Here is a 17,658-nt window from a genome sequence, read left to right on the forward strand (position 1 = left end):
TACTAAAAATAAGAAATGATTTAGCTCTACCTCTAGTATTTTACACTGTATTGAAGTTTTGTGTTTATTCACTCCCCATTTTCTCAGTTTAAGTTTTGTTTGTTTGTTTGTTTTCTGCAGTGAAAACTAGATTTTCATATGCCTTTCCAAAGGAATTTCCTTATAGGATGAACCATGTAAGTATACTGTAAAAAATAAAAACTACTTGTTAAAGCTGTATGTAAACTAGCTACATTTTATATTAAAATAAACTGAATAGTCTCCTAGAAATGGCAGTTTCAGATTCTACGAGAGTATGGATTTTATTTCTAAATTAAAGCTAAAGTGCTTCTACCATTAAAAAAAATACTTTGTAGCAGTGGTTATCAACCCTGGGTGCCCATTAAATCACGTTGGGAGCTTTTTTAATAATACTGATGTCAGGGCCTCTCTGGATCAACTAAATCAGAATTTTCAGGCTTGAAACCTGGACACTGATATTTTCTAAAGCTCCCAGGTGGCTACTAATGTGCAGCTGGGGTTGAGAATTACTATAGTGGAACAGAATGAAAACCATACTTGAAATTTTACATTATTTTAGAAGATACATTTCTATTGCCATTTTAATAGGCATGTTTTTCTTTTTCCACCTTGCAAGGGATTTTTTCATTCTATTTAAATTGTATTTTTGTTTCATTTTCAGTATTCTCTTCTATTATTAATTTGTAATATAACAAGAATAACAGTTAAGTGGAGATAATTACGTTTTTGCATTTGTTGAGTGTGAAGTATATTGGAAAATCTGAAGCTTATACAGGATTATTTTAAATAAAAATAAGTAATAAGAATACTTATATGAGGCTGGCTTTTCCTTACAAGGATTAAAATGTTTCATAATCACAGTTGCATGCATTGTATAACAAGTAATTGTTTATAGCATATGTTTATTCTCATATAAGCTATTGTGTTTTCTTGATTTAAAGCAATTTTAGTGAAAATTTTTGATAAATGCCTAATTACATTCTTATGTTAGACTAAGTAGACTTATCTAATTTGGTTTCATGTTGACATTTATAATCCTTTTTTTTTAACAGATATTAGAATGTGAATTCTATCTTTTAGAATTAATGGTAAGTATATTTCTTCCTTGTGATTAATAGAGTAAAACTTACTTTCAAATTTAGTGAAGTCATAAATTTAAAGAAATAATTGTAGGGAGGTGCATTTTAAAACCATCCAAGTGATATGTGATGGTAAATCATAGTACCTAGTGGCATCATCACCTATACGCTCTTGGAAGCTTGTAAAATAGTTTGTATATACTACTTAGGATGGGAAATTTTTTCTGTTCTATAGTAACTATACTAAGAGGATTACAAGCAAACCAGTCAGGACATTAAACCACTGTAAATTATTTGCACAATTTGTGTATGTGTGTGGTGTTATTTAAAGATAGATTATGTCTTTGGCAGAATTCTGCTCCTGCAGTTGGGAATTACGGATTTATAGGCTAATAAGAGGTTTCAGTGTGTTGCAGATGTGACACTTTGAGTCTCTAAGGGAATGGATGCTGACTGACTGCCAACCGATTTACCAAGGTATATTTCAGAGAGAGCACTGCCTTCACTATTACAGTAGAGTTTAGGGCTGCCATACTGCTTGCTTAAGAGAATAAGAGGGAAGCAAGCATGAGTTAGAAAAATACATTTTGAAATATACAATTAAAAATCAGTTGGGTAATGGTAAGGTTTTTGTGTTATAATAAATCTGTTTTTATACATACACATTTTTTAAACTGTTTCTAGGATTGTTGCTTGATAGTGTATCATCCTTATAGACCTTTGCTCCAGTATGTGCAGGACATGGGCCAAGAAGACATGTTGCTTCCCCTTGCATGGTAATTAGAACAGAAGTTATTCATAGTGTAACATGTTATTAGCTAGGAAGGTTGACAATTAAATATGAAGTTTAGTATTTTTAAAGTAATTAAACTAGTGCCCCAAGATATTTTATGTTGAGTAAAATATCTGCTTGTTGAATTTTAATAACTATACTGGTATAAATGCTAAAATGATAGATCTTTAAATTATCTGTTTGATGAATATTTCCAATAAAATTTGATTCTTATGAAAAACAGACTGTTTACATGGAAATTAAGATTGTTATCTTTAAGTTATAATGGAAAAGAATATAAAAAAAGTATATATATGTATAACTGAATCACTGTGCTGTACAATAGAAATTAACACAACATTGATTTCAACTATATTTCCGTAAAATAAATTAAATGTTATCTTTAAAATAATCAGAATATTTTTGGTGGTATTCAACATATATATTAATTCATTGTATAATTTCTGGTTTCCTATCTGATTTTCTAATTTTTGGAAAATTAGAAAAATGTTTATCTTATATTAAAATTTATTGTGAGGTTTTAAAATTTTACATATATTTAGCTCTAATTTTATTCATTAAAATATGCTTATTCATTGTCACATTCATGTATCCACCTTTTTCCTTTGTTGTTCACCTTTGTATCTGTGTTACGGTAATATAAAAGAGATATAAATATATACAGATATGGGAAATCTGGCCCTCTCTGGAGGGTAATGTACAGTCATATGAGGTAGTTCTGCTTTCAGTAATAATATGATTTACATTTCTATAGGAGGATAGTGAATGATACCTACAGAACGGATCTTTGCCTACTGTATCCTCCTTTCATGATAGCTTTAGGTATGTAAATGTGGTGTACCTTTAGTAGCTAAGTTGTTGTATACCTATTTAGGTCATCCTAAAAGAAATTTCACCCTATTGTACTTTATGTTTTTATGTTCCTTGAAGTAATAGACTATTCCTTGCATGTGAACTTTCAATAATATGAACTGCAACTATCACAAATCAGGATTATTGTCCCCCCACCCCCCTTTTTTGGTAAGTTTTTTTTTTTAATCGTTTAAAATAATTTTAACCAGTGTCTGAATAGAACATTTTTGTTTGTTTAGCGAGAGAAGTTTGGAATTAAGCCTTCTAATACTAGTTGTAACTTATATAAAATAACTAGGTCTTCTTTTATTTCCTGAGCCCAATTAGGTCCTCAGCAGTCAAGTAAAGGAGCCTTTTGTGGTCCTTAATGCCTTGCTAGAGGGAAAGTTAGCCACCATTCTATTATTTGTGGAAGGCAGTACTGTCATGAGTTAGAACAGATGGTCCTAGGTTTAAACTTTTCTTCCTTTACAATTGTGGGAAAATTATCTAACCTTTCTGAGTTTGTTTCCTCAATTGTAAAATTGGGGGAGGGTCCTAAAAACTCAGTATAGAGTTGTTAGAAGAATTAAACGAGTTATCTTTTAAATAATGCCTGCCATATGTTAGGCACTTGTTAGTTTCTGTTCCCTTTCTGTCTTGTATTCATTTCTATGACTCTGTCTTCTTGATTTCCCCCCCATTCTTTCACCAGTCCAGACTAATTTTTGTTGGTTTCTCTTTATTCAGTTACCCCTTAAATGTTAGTGTTTCTCTGCCTTCTTACATGAGGGGTGGTAAATAGGTTATACTTATGTAGTACTGGAGGCTCCCTGGAAGGATTCTGAAGTGGCATCTGGGTTCAGTGGGAAGGAGTACTGGGATCTGCATGGGTAGGAAGGCCATGTGCCACATCTTTGTCATCCTTGCTATTTTTGTTCTTCCCGGGCAGTCTCACTGAGGCCCATGGCTTCTGCTATCTCTTATGTGTTGAAACATTTAAATTTCTTTATTTAACCAAGATCTTGCCCCTAAACTGGCCTTTATATCAATCTCTGCCTTTTGGATAGCTTCCTTTGGCATCTCACTGGCCTTCAGACGCATGATTAGGACTGAACTCATCAGTTTGCCCCCAGATATACTATTTTTAATGTCTTTGCTATGTTGGTGAATAGCACTAGTTACCTTAGTTGGAAACCCAGTAGTTAGGCTCTTTCATCTTCCTCGATACCTACATCTAGTTGGTAACCAACACCTGTTGTGCCACACTCTTTAGTAATCTCATAGCCACCTTCTCATTTTTATCCAGGTTATCACAGCAGTCTCCTTCCTGGCTAGTTGGCCTCCAGCATCCCTGTTCTCAGAGAGCCAGTCTATCCTCCACACTTGAGCAAGGCTAGCGGTTCTCAACCAGGGATAATTTTGTTCCCCACAGGATTTTTGGCAATGTCGGGAGATGGTTTTGGTTGTAACAACTGGGGTGGGATGCTACTGGCATCGAGTGAGTAGAAGCCAGGGATGGTGCTAAGCATCCTGCAGTGCAGAGGGCAGTCTCAAAGAATTGTCCAATTCATAATATCAGTAGTGCTAAGGTTGAGAAACTGAGCTAGAAAGAGCTTTTTAAAATGCAGAATTTGTGCTTCAATTAAAATCTTTCAGTGCTCCTCCCAATTTCTGGATAAAATCCACAGCTTCTTTTTACCATTTATGTATATATCATTCTCTGCTCCCACTCTCACCTTTTTTAAAGACTTGGCTCAGATATCATCTCTTCAGTGACACCGTCCCCAACTCCGCACTCTCTGCATCACCTCAGTCTGGGTTTAGGATGTCTCTTTCCCTGATTTGCTCTATGTACGCTCTGTCATGGCATTTTCCACTGTATTTTTATTACCGTTTTTATAATTTGTCCTTTAGCCTCTCAATCCTTCCTGAACCTAAGCCCTACTTTATAAATAGCTTTCTTTAACTTGGGGCAACCAAAATGTCCGTGCACGTTTGAGTTGCTGTTTGCCTAGAATGTCATTCTTAGCAAAGTCATATGGGTAACCAGACCAGGGAATATAACATTTAACAAGCTTGTGTGGGATCAAGGTAGGCAGGCTGCTTGGGAGGAATTATATTAGTCAAACTTATGATGTAGACTGTTGTCTTTGGGCTCTTTCACTGTCTTCGTTAGTTTATATTGTAAGTAATGTATATAATTACATTGTATGCAGTGCATTACATGTTTTTTCTCTCAGCTCTGTTTGATTACAACACTGAACTCTGTACTAGGGTGCCCAGTTTTTACCTAACTTGATCATTCGCTAATAACTTTAAAAAGCAGAGGCAACACTGCTTTTAATTGAAATACCAAAACACAGTAGTGTTGAAATTTATCAGTATATTGATTGGCTGGTTTTTTGGTTTGTTTGTTTTGTCACTCTGACTTTTGGGTGCATTTTGACCACTACTGTGTACTGCTATGCAGGGATCCTTTCCCTGCTCTGATTTCCTCAGTGGACTTCTTCCTCTCTGACGTGCCCTCTCAAGGCAACTGCATCATAACTAGCTCACAGTGAGAGCAGATGTAAGGACCTTAATACATATATAGCCTAGTAACTTTTCCTCCCTGTAAGATTAAGTTGATGGGATGGTCAGTGGTAACTATTATATGAATCTATATAATTTTTTAAAAGAATATAAGAAAATACACATAAAAATTTAAGTGAATATCTTGTTCTGAGTCCATACATTCCATGTTTGCAGTTAAACATGGACCTTTGTCTCTCATTTTCTCTCCAGCTTGCCTGCATGTAGCCTGTGTTGTACAGCAGAAAGATGCCAGACAGTGGTTTGCTGAGCTTTCTGTGGATATGGAGAAGGTAATCTTTAAAATTCCCTTAACTGAATATAACTTGAACATTTTAAAGTTAATGTCATATCTACTTACCATGAGCCTAAAATTCTTAGCCAGGCTAAGAATATTTTTGGTAAATAAATGTTAAGAAATGTGTTGGCAAGAAGAACTGATGCTGACCATTTAGGTTATATTTCTCTTCAGTTTAGGATTAAACAGAATGGTAAATTTATGTTTGATTGGTTGCAAAGTATCCTCTAATTGCCAGGGTTATTTTAAAAGCTACCTAGTGACTACTGTAAACTTCTGTAACACAGACTATCTCCTGACAAAGTGATTTTTGCCCTTCTACCTTTTCTCCTGAAATGTTCTAGAATCAATCCAAGGTTAGGTCTACTCAGATGAAGAAGAAGGGCTAATTTGGAAACTGGATTTGACAGATTTGTATAGCTGCCGGTTTTTGAGCACCTTAACTCATGTGCAGAGTAGTTAGTAGAGAATCAAAACAGTCTTTTGTGCACTACCTCCCATTAAGTTGTTTGAAACAATTGGTATTAGAGGAGTGTGCTCTAAAGTGGCATACTCTTTCATGATTTAGACCTCTATTCCTAGTACCTCACTATTTTGTTTTGGTTTAAGATCTCAGTAGGTAGAAGGAAACCAACCGCAGAGATGGATGAGGATACACTGAGCATACATATGCTTTCACATTTATCAGGATTGTCTAACCTAATCTGAAGGATAGAGACTATCTTTTCACTGTTTTCTAAGGGATGTCTAGGATGTGATGTGTGTTCTTTGTATACTAAGTGTTGCTTGATAATTTGCCATTGAGAACTTTTCAAATATTTTCTTCTAGATTTTGGAAATAATCAGGGTTATTTTAAAACTGTATGAGCAGTGGAAGAATTTTGATGAGAGAAAAGAGATGGCAACTATTCTTAGTAAGATGCCAAAACCAAAACCTCCTCCAAACAGGTACTTTGTAGACTTTAGTTATTGATTTTATTTAATTCTATATTTCATATGCATTATCATAATTTTTCATAGATTATGTTGTTTTGTTTTTGTAAAATTTCTTCCAAAACTTCATGACATATTTTTTCTTTTTTCTTAATTTGTGACTTGATAGATTGAGAAGGTCTCATTTAAAAAAATACATTAATCTGATCATCTGTTAAGTAACCTTTCCTAATGCAATGGCAGGTCTATTACAGGTATCCCTCAACATATGATTATATACTGTACATAAATTTAAACAGAACAGAGAGAGGCAAGTTCGTCTAAAATTCAGGGATAAAGAATTCTGTAGTAGTTCCATGTCAGTTTGACTTTTTCCCCCCACTACTGGCTGTTATCCTATTTATAAATTTCAGTAGCATTTTTAAAAAATATAGATGATTGATCTGATATTGTAAAGGTAAATAAATAATTTTGGCTTTTGAGTGACTCAAAGATCCATTGCAAACAGTAACATAATTTTGCTAAGTATGAGTCACTTGTCCTAAAAAGGTTTTTTGTTGTGGTGGGTTTTTTTGTGTGTTTTTCTGTTTGTTTTGTTTTTTTCAATAGGATCTGTTCATTTAAGTTCAGTGGTTCTCAGCTCTCACTGTACATCAGATCATTTGGGGTAGGGAAAAAAGGTCAGAAGGGAAACAAAGAAATGCTACCCATCTTAATCATTTATTAAGAAAAATAAATAAGTTATATAACATTAAGATAGATTTGTAGATCTGATATGTTAATGTTGCCGTTTGGAAAAAATTAATACTTATACAAGGAGCTGTTTAAGGCAGTCATTCAAACAGCTGCCTTTGGATGCATTTTTTGCAGAAATTCCCTGAGTGATTCTTCACTAGTGGCAGGGCCTGAAGCTGCAAGATGATGATGGACAAGATAAGGCAATAATCCTATTGGCACAGTTACTGGTATTTTCAGTTTTAGTTTTTATTTTAAATATTCAGCATTTTCCAGGAAATTACCATATTTCTTTCTGACTTTTAATTATAAAGGTTTGCTGTACTTAACGTATGGTTTTATTACGCCTTTGGACAATAATTTTTTTGACTTTGGACAATAATTTTTTTTGCAAGAACACTTCTTTTGTTTGTTTGTTTGTTTGTTTTTTTGGTGGTACGTGGGCCTCTCACTGTTGTGGCCTCTCCCGTTGCGGAGCACAGGCTCCGGACGCGCAGGCTCAGTGGCCATGGCTCACGGGCCTAGCTGCTCTGCAGCATGTGGGATCTTCCCGGACCAGGGCACGAACCCATGTCCCCTGCATCGGCAGGCGGACTCTCAACCACTGCGCCACCAGGGAAGCCCGGAAGAACGCTTCTTGATTTTCATAATTAGTAGGAATAAGATTTTCTATGTACGATTTAATTTTATAGGAAATTTGTCTAGAAGAAGCTCTAATCTCTATGTTGAGTGATACCTGTAATGACAACAAAATCCCATACCCTAATTTAAATTTTTGAGTGTAATGGACACTAACTTCCAGAATGCTTGTTATGTGTGAGGGCACTAAGTTACATAAGAATAAAAACATAAAACCAAATGTTAGTCTTCTGGATTTTAATTTTTCCACATCTGTGTCTTATAATTGGGAACGTCTTTGTTTTGTAGAGTTGTAACACGGAATAACTTTAAAAATTAGTAGGTTTATCAGGGTGTTGAAAACGAGTCTTTTAATTGGTGTAAAATCTCTTTCTTCCCCACTTGAACAGTGAAGGAGAGCAGGGTCCAAATGGAAGTCAGAACTCTAGCTACAGCCAATCTTAAAACATTCCGAAGAATTCTGTAGTGGACCAGTTGGAAATAAACCATTGGACAGATTTCAATAATGTCTTCAGTGGAACACAAATGAAAATGAATAGCTTGTTTCTGTCAAGCATGTTGGGAAGTGATTTTATTTTTGCAAAATAAGTTTTTCCTTACCGAATTTGATTCTAGTACATGATTGATTAAAATCTATTGTTTATGGAAGTTTGGAAAGGTTCTAAGGGGACCTACAGACAGAAATACATAGACATTTGAAAGTTAATAGCTTTTGATTAGTATAATTTTTCTTAATTTGGATAACAGAAATTGTTGCTTTTTATTAAGTCAGGAAAGATGAAGCATAATTTGTTTAAAATTCTCTTTGGTCATTGAGCGACCAAAACAGGAAATAAAAAGTCAAATATATGAGGGTTTTTTTTTTCCCTCCTTAAGTTAAACTTTGAAACTGTATTTAAGGAATCAAATCTTACAAAATCCTGGAAGGTTTTGATAATGATGATAATTTCAGGGAAATTAATCAAGTACCTATTGATTTTAAAGCGTATTTTATTCAATAGTTTTGGTATCTTGCCGTGGAGGATACTAGCCCAGCCTAGCAGAAAAGTGCAATATGTATAGCATATTTTGACATTTTAAAAGTTATATTCCATAACCATTTTGAAATGCTGGGCAAACATAAAAAAAATCCTATACAGTTATTTGCATTTAATTCAGTTAATCAGGCATTTTGAAAACCAATTGGATAAAACACCGTAATATGATTGAAATTTGGTAACATTTTAATGTTATTTTTACTCTACTGTGAAAAGTTTTTTATATGACATACACACCCTAGTTTATTTTTGTGTCTTAGTGTGGACTTACAAATTTACTACAGGTATCCTGAGCCAGGAACACAATCAGGTTGCAGACCAGTTTGATACTGGCTATTCTTAATTCTCATATGAGTGTAGGACTTCAGACTAAATGTTATATCAGTGGGACTGTGCTGTCTGTGGAAGTTAATAAATTATGTGATCATTTTCTTCAGACTTGAAGGAGAGTGATAAATAAGATTTGGAATCATAGGATATTGATGTACAATTTAAGGATTAAAATTTTTTATAAATCAGTTGTGAACAATGAATTATTAAATGTTGACTTCCTAGTATAAAACTGCAAGAATAAAAGTAAATTCTCCAGCTATATTGACTAATGTCTTGAATTAATCTTTTTGAATCTGCCTTATGTTGTCTTCTGATTCTTTCTTCCTTTGGATAAGTATTAAAGCCTTCATAGTTTATCAAGTGGGTAATTAATTTCAAATGGTTTATAACCAGACTTTTAGAGTTCTGCTTCCTTGTGGATAGTATCACATAAGCTGGAAAGAGAGATTATAAAGTCAGTACCGATGACAGAAGTAGGTCTCCTGGGCTTATGAAATAAGAAAAAAAACTCTCCTCAGGTCTGAAGGAATTAAGATTGGGCTTGGGTTGGAAGGGCAGAGTGATTATATATTATAATCATTGACTTAACCCTAATTTTTCCTTTAAGCTTACCTATATTTCTAAAAAATTTTTATTTTGAAAATACATATGCCTAGTAGTTTTATTTTCAACCTTTTATTTAAGTAGAAAATTTAACACAACATATACAAGAGTAGATAAAATATTGTAATGAACCTCCATATACCTATCACTCAACTTTAATAATTATTGACACATGGCCAATTTCATTTCATCTAAACTCTCACCACTCCTCCAACATGCATATTATTTTGAAGCAAATACAAGATATCATTTTGTCCATAATTATTTCAGTGTGTAATCCTAAGAGATAATGGCTCTTTAAAAAACGAAACAAAACCAAAACCCGCAAAAAACCCAAAAGAAGTCTTACTGTACCCAAAAGAGTCAGTCAAAATAATTTTGTAATATCAAATATCCAGTGTTTACATTTTCAGTTATCTCATTAATATCATAAATATTATTAAATAATTCTACTTAGGATCTAGATAAAGACCACACATGCAATTCATTGATAAATCCTTTAAATCTTTTAAAATTCATGGATTTCTCCTTTATTTCATTTTAAAAATTCCCCATTTTGGTTTGCTTGTCCACTAAGAATTTCCCACCATATGTATTTTGCTGAGTGTATCCTTAAGGTGCTACTTAACATGTTCTTTTCTTCTCTGTATTTCTATTAATTGGTAATTGAATGCAAAAGCTTGATCAGGTTCAGGCTCATCTTTTTTTTTTCCATTATAGACTACTGTATAAAGTATCTCGTATCAGGAGGCATATAATGGCTGGTTGTCTCTTTCTTTGATTTAGCAGCCATTGATGATGTGTGTTCTTTCTAAACATCAAATATTACCATAGGCTGCACTGACAATGAGATGGCCACTAGCCACACGTGGCTACTGAACACTAAAAATGTGGCTAGTCTGAATTGAAATGTGCTATAAATGTAAAAACACACATTGGATTTCAATACTTGGTACAAAACAAAAGAATGTAAAATACCTAATTTGTTTATATTGATTACATGTTTTAAATGATGATTTTTTAGATATATAGGACTAAATAAAACACTATTAAAATTAATTTCACCTATTTTACTTAAGTATAAGAAACCTAAAAATCACATAATGGCTTGCATCATAATTCTTTTGGACAGTGTTGCTATAAGACATAAGGAAGATGTTAGGTCCCAGTCCCATTTTCCCTGCTGCTTATTCCTGCTCCCCAGAGCAACTTTTAGTCATTTCTCTGCTGTTGTGTTACTTCCACACTTCCAAGTAACAAGCTTATAACTATAGCATTTATTGAGCACTTATTATGTGACAAGTATATTCCAAGCTCTCTACATTATGAAGTCATTTAATTCTCAGAACAATCATTTCAGAGATGAGGAAACTCAGGAACAGAAGGTTAAGTAACTTACCCAGTCACAAGTAAGTGACAAAAGCTTGGATTAATACCTTATTAAAACCTGGGCATCTGGGCTGCAGGTCCCAGGCTCTTAAACACTTTACTATACTCCTCCTCTGCTTACCCTGCAGTTTCCCTTTTTTTGCTTTTGCTTTTTTTTTGTTTTCACTTGTAAATATTATCTCTTAACTTCCTACTCTGGAAGATGAAGATTTTACCTTCTCACACACCTCCTGTTCTCCACTTCCAGCTCCCACCCCCTCCCCACCCCCAAACTTGTTCTATCCTGGGACTTATACTCCCATCATCCTCCCAATTTAATTGCATAATTTTTGTTAAACTCATATTCAGTATATATTACATATACATAGATAATGTTGTGTTCTTTAGTATTTCCTTTCTTTTAGAATATTTTTTGTCTTTCTGGAAAAGCCTGGTGTGTTTCCCCAGACTCTATACCCTGGTGTATTTACCTGTTCCTGGTCGGGCCCAGTACTTCAGTGGTGGTTCACTCTCTATAGCTTTTCTTCTCTGTGAGCTTGTGGCTCTTCGGATCCTCACTTCCTTAATATATATGCCCTGGTAATATTTGTTTATATGAATATATAAATAAAATTTGTTTAAAGGCATGAAAGAATTACGAAGGCAGCGAGGATTTGAAGAGTCACGATCCTGGGAGAAGGAAAGCTGTAGAGGATGAACCAACATTGAATGTGTGTGTGTGTGTGTGTGTGTGTGTGTGTCTGTGTCTGTGTCTGTATTATGTGTATTTTCCAGCTTTTCTAGTTCTTGTAGGGAGTTTGCTAGAAACTAGACTGACATATCAGAAATAGAAGTTCAAGGTGATAATATCACATACCTACCACAGATTCTCCAATGGCTTAATAAGTCATTTAGGACAAAACCAAGTCCTTATAGTTTACTTGCCTTACATGTTCTGAATGACTATATAAAAGAGAGTAAAAACAGATGGGTCCGAAGAGACATGGACGGAAGAAAGCACAAATTGGTTTTACCACTCACCAGTGCACTAGTGTACTAACAAGTGTAGGACTTAACATTCCAAAGAAATATGCTAGTGGGAGTCATTTGCATTTAAACTTTTTTTCTATTTTCATTATTTTTAATTGAGATGTAATTACAGATAATGTATAGTTTTAAAATGTTCAGTGAGTTTTGGTAAATGTATATACCTAAGTACCAACACCTCAATCAAGATATAGAGCACTTCCACCACCCTAGACAGTTTCCTCCTTGATTTTCCTGTTAATTTCCTTCCTTCAACAGAAGCAACCACTGTTCTGATTACTTTCCCCATAGATCATATTACTTTTTTAAACTGCAAATTATATCACTACCGCGCTGGTCACAGTGCCATAAGTCTTTGGATATTGCTAATGTTGTATTTTCATTGTTCATATTTCACCTACTTTTCTGCACCCCAGATTCTTGGTGTTTTAAGGTTAAGTCTTAATTGACTGGTCTAGTTCATAGCCTCTTTGAAGAGTATAGACACTATATTAACAGAAGTGGTCACACATTATGATTAGGTAATACAAGTAACCAGGTCTTTTGGAATACTATTGAACTATACTAAACTATTTAAAAATTAATTTTTAGAATCCCAACCCTTATGTTTCCATGGCAAGTCACATACATTACAGTAAGCCTCATTAGCCTTTGGAAATAGGCAGGGGGAAGTGGTATTCCCAATTTATAGGTGAGAAAAAGATTCAACAAATAGTTGCCTTACACAAAATCCCCTTCCCATTAACCAGTGGTCCCAGGGCTACATTTTGATTCTTTCGCTTATTCCACTATCTTAGGCTACACGTACACAAGGAAAGGGCCAGCTTGTATTCCAAAATTCAATTTCCTTGTTTCTTCTCCGAAAATTCATAGGTTGCCCATTCCTTCCATCCTCCAGCATAGTGTTGAGCACTAAAAACATACATCAAATAATTAGTTCTCCTGCTTTACAGCACAAGGTTCATAGGAACTTTAGAGATAAATTTAGAGATTCAGAGGTGCAATGGCTTCTCACCATACTGTTTAGACTTTGAGCCTATTTGAAAGATGGATGAAAAGTAGAGACTCTTAGTCTATCAGAGTCTATAGTCTATCCTGCCATTGCTAACATAGTAATTATAAGAAATTCTTCAGTAGGCCAATAAAAATATACCCATGAAATACTGCAATACATACTCTTAAACCCATTTTTATCCTTCATCTACACACCTGTTAAAGCCCAGAGATATTGCTGTGTCCATAGCCTTCTTGCTTCTCACTCCAGCTAAACAAGAAAACACTAGACTGTCAGATTTGGATGGCTTTACTTCATTGTACTTCTCTTTGAAGTCTTTTGGGTTCATCTGTAGAGCTTCATCTACGTTATCCACTGAAAGAGAATGTTAAGAATTTCAGTTAAATTTTAGATACAGTCAGTTACTGGATATGTATTTCTAATGAATCAGTTCAGACACATGTCACTTACATGGTATATTGACAGACCCGGGGATTTTTCCATACTCAAGAATTTCCCATGGTTCTCTAACATCAATCAACATAATTTTTTTGGACTTCAAGAGGTTTTTAAGTTCCATATAAGTGACATCTTTACAAACAGCAGTACAAAAATTGTTGCAGCTTCCTTTTATTGACTTCAAACCTGGAAAGAATAAAATAACTTAAGTACTTTCAAAATGACATCTCTATTAATATCTGGAAAGGGTAGGTCAAAGGAATTTTCCCCATTGTTCCAGTCAGCTAACCATATTGATCTTTTGACTTTACTAAACTGTATAATCAATGTATATATTTTGCATACAGCCTGACTGAACAGTAAGATGCAGCCCTATCCTCCTGCCCTGCATACTTATGGCTGGTCTTGGGCCACCTCCAATATTCTACTCTCTCCAAGCCCTTTAATTGGGGGGAGAGTTTATAAATACACATTCAACATTTGGTAACTGAATTTTGCAAATAGTTTGTAAATCTTACCCTAATCTAAGTTTTTCTTGTATAGTAGAGTCATATTAAACTGACGTTTAACTTTCTCTGATTCAGCAAGGAGTGGGGTGGGGAGGAGGTGTGGAGAACAGGAAGAGTAATCAGTAAGACTGGATTTCCTGCCTTTCCACTTGGTAAGCAAAAGCCTGAAGCAAGCATGGTCCCTTTTTAAAAAAAATATTTATTTGGCTGCACCGGGTCTTAGTTGTGGCAGGCAGAATCTTCATTGCCGCCTGCGGGATCTTCACTGCGGCATGCAGAATCTTTTTTTAGTTGCGGCACGTGGGATCTTCGTTACAGCATGCGGGATCTTTAGTTGCAGTATGTGGGATCTAGTTCCCTGACCAGGGATCAAACCCAGGCCCCCTGCACTGGGAGTGCAGAGTCTTAGCCACTGGACCACCAGGGAAGTTCCAAGCATGGTCCCTTGATGAGTCTCAGCTCCCCCAAGCCTCTCACGGTATGAGTCTGTACTCCACACTAATTATTTAAAGCTGTAGTGTGTGTGTGTTTTTGTACAACATGGCCTCCACTTGTAAATTAACCACTTCATCTGATGCTCAACCAGAGAAACAGTGAACTGCTCCTACAGTGAAGAAAAACTGGCTGTTAGGGATCCCTGAGAGATGATGTGTGGTTCTCTTGAGGGATTTTCAAGAGTAATACACGCTATACCTAATTTTCACTTTTTGAGCTTAAACTTTGAATAAACTCCAATTTTGCTGTTTCCACACTGGTAAATCCAACCTCACCTGGTTACTCCCTACAGCCTACATTACAGGATTCACAGTCCAAGCTTCTTAGTATGTTCTATATTGTCCTTCAACCCCCCCTTACCAATATAACTTAACAAACCTCCTCCTCGTTCCTTCTCTGCCCCAATTATCCTACCCTCCAGCCACATCAAAAGTATACATGTGGGCTTCCCTGGTGGCGCAGTGGTTGAGAATCTGCCTGCTAATGCAGGGGACACGGGTTCAAGCCCTGTTCTGGGAAGATCCCACATGCTGTGGAGCAACTTGGCCCGTGAGCCACGACTACTGAGCCTGCGCGTCTGGAGCCTGTGCGTCTGGAGCCTGTGCTCCACAACAAGAGAGGCCGTGATAGTGAGAGGCCCACGCAGCGCGATGAAGAGTGGCCCCCACTCGCCGCAACTAGAGAAAGCCCTCGCATAGAAACGAAGACCCAACACAGCCAAAAATAAATAAATTAATTAATTTTTTTAAAAAAGTATACATGTGCTCTAATCTCATTTTTATAGTGGAAAGAGCAGGGATTTTAGAGTCAGATAAACCTAGGCTCAAATCCTGGCTTGCCCACTTGGCTCTGTGACCCTGGGCAGATTACTTAAACTCTCTGGTACTTAGCTTCTTATTTGTAAAATCGAATAATATTATTTAACCTTTTAGAGTTGCTGTGAGGTTTAAATACTCTATACAGTGCACAATAAATATCTATTTTCACATTTCCTTCATGATTTATGGACATTGTTCCCTCTGAAGGGAATACCTTTCTCTCTCATCTCTACCTGGCACTCTAAGTCTCCTTTATGACCCTGTTAAATGTCACTTGTCACCTCCCCTTTGATACAACAATTCCACTTCTAGGTATCTATTCTTGTAAAATACTTGTACATATGCACAAAAAAGCATGTACAATGATAATTATTGAGAACTTTTTATAATAGCAAAAAAATTGGAAACCAAAATATCCATCAATAAGGGACTAGTTAAATAAACTGTGGTAATTCATAGTAGGGGATATATGCAGTAGTTAAAAGACTTATATGTGCTGCCATAGAAAGCTTCTGAATACCTAGGTGGGAAAAAAATTACAGAAAAGCAAGCACAGTGTAGATCACATTATATATAGATATCTATAGTATATAGTATATATATATCTATGGTATATAGTATATATACAGAGAGATAGATACTATAGATATTCATATATATGCTAATCTATTATATAAACATACGTAGTATTTTCATGTGTACATATATTTATGTATACTCATATCTGGGGAGAGTGCATAAAGGGGACTCATGCTGTGCTTTATTGTTTAATATAATGAGAATATAATCATGTATTACAAGTAGAATTTTTTAAATGAAACAGGCACCTTTTCTCTAACACCTTCTCCAACTCAGTCCTTTCCATTGCAGTCTCATTCGACTGGGCTGTGTGTGGTGATGGTTTGTGTGTGTCTAACCCCAAAATGGTGAAGTAAACTGTATCCTCAGCAGGATGTCTGGCAGATTAGGAGCTCAATAAATGACTGCTGATTAAAGGTAAAACCAAATAACAGAATTTGCAGGAATGACACCTCTTCAACTACAAAGGCTGTACCAAGAGTTAAAATGGAATAACTGGGGCGGGGGCGGGGCAGAAAGTGTTACGCTGGGGCCCCTGTATCGTTATCCACAAAGGTTGTTGCTAAAGGAGAGGCAGCACGTAAAGCAAAGAGAAGGGACTGGAGGCCTGCTCTGGGTTCTAGACCCACCTCCTCCACTGACCACCTTCGCTTCTCTGGCTTCTGTTTCGCCAGCTGCAAAATTAGGGGTGGTACTATTACAGCCCTAACGTGGTAACTGTAGGTTTCATCAGCCCATAAGTGCTGCCCTCTAGTGGGTCACAAGTATAACTCGCAAGACTGGGCTCATTGCGACTCTTCCGGGCAGGAACTGGCGACTGAGATCACTTCTCTGAGTCGCGAACTGATCTTCATTGCTCAGTCAAGCACCCATACCTTTATAACTGCCTTCCCACGCGAGCTCCCTGGAGCAATGTTTGCCCCTCTCCGTGCGTACCCCGAGAGCAACCCCAGTAGCCCAGACTGAAGGAACAAGGTGTTACATTTCCAGGTGCCAAGTGTACTGGGTCTAACTTTTTTTTTTTTTTTTTTCTGGTACGCGGGCCTCCCACTGTTGTGGCCTCTCCCGTTGCGGAGCACAGGCTCCGGACGCGCAGGCTCAGCGGCCATGGCTCACGGACGTAGCCGCTCCGCGGCATGTGGCATCTTCCCAGACCGGGGCACGAACCCGCCGTCCCCTGCATCGGCAGGCGGACTCTCAACCACTGCGCCACCAGGGAAACCCCGGGTCTTACTTTTAACTGGAAGCGTTTAAAAAAGAAGCGATCAACCTCACCAACGCCATCCCTTCCCAGGGGCCCGAGGTTAGGCGTTCTCCCTTTCCCCGGGGACCCCGAGCTCACCCCAGAGCGCAACCTCTGCGGACCCGAGGATCGCCTGGAGCCAACTCAAGTGCAATAGTCGCAGCAGCCTCATCTCCGGATCGAACCTCGTGGCTACTAACCACTTCCTCCTCCTGGTCCTCCTCCTCCTCCCGCCGCCCGGCGAACCGCGCCGGGCTCTCGAGCGCCCTC

The 17,658-nt window shown here is 36.6% G+C and overlaps 2 protein-coding genes across 3 annotated transcripts in view; one reads left to right on the top strand and one right to left on the bottom strand.

The window, feature by feature from the left end:
* The window catches only part of CCNC (cyclin C), a 27,956-nt gene extending 17,346 nt beyond the window's left edge, over positions 1-10,610 (top strand). The window contains exons 6-12 of one of the 2 annotated variants that reach the window (XM_082634290.1): positions 121-176; positions 1,074-1,109; positions 1,785-1,876; positions 2,648-2,715; positions 5,512-5,591; positions 6,426-6,544; positions 7,400-8,232. In XM_082634290.1, the coding sequence (XP_082490416.1) occupies positions 121-176; positions 1,074-1,109; positions 1,785-1,876; positions 2,648-2,715; positions 5,512-5,591; positions 6,426-6,544; positions 7,400-7,451 (503 nt within the window). In that variant the 3' untranslated portion in view covers positions 7,452-8,232. Of the gene's footprint in view, positions 1-120; positions 177-1,073; positions 1,110-1,784; positions 1,877-2,647; positions 2,716-5,511; positions 5,592-6,425; positions 6,545-7,399; positions 8,233-8,292 lie in introns of those variants that run through there. The other variant, XM_082634289.1, reaches the window with a different exon arrangement.
* LOC309811494 (thiosulfate sulfurtransferase/rhodanese-like domain-containing protein 3) lies at positions 9,933-17,643 on the bottom strand. Its single transcript, XM_082634291.1, has 4 exons — positions 17,488-17,643; positions 13,757-13,930; positions 13,501-13,660; positions 9,933-13,203 (listed from the first exon to the last, which is right to left on the bottom strand). The coding sequence occupies exons 1-4, from the start codon at positions 17,558-17,560 to the stop codon at positions 13,131-13,133; spliced, it is 480 nt and encodes a 159-aa protein (XP_082490417.1). The 5' UTR covers positions 17,561-17,643; the 3' UTR covers positions 9,933-13,130.
* Between the last annotated feature and the right edge of the window lie 15 nt (positions 17,644-17,658).

The sequence above is a fragment of the Mesoplodon mirus genome, assembly GCF_964341445.2.
Source record: "Mesoplodon mirus genome assembly, chromosome: 10".
Lineage (NCBI taxonomy): Eukaryota > Metazoa > Chordata > Mammalia > Artiodactyla > Ziphiidae > Mesoplodon > Mesoplodon mirus.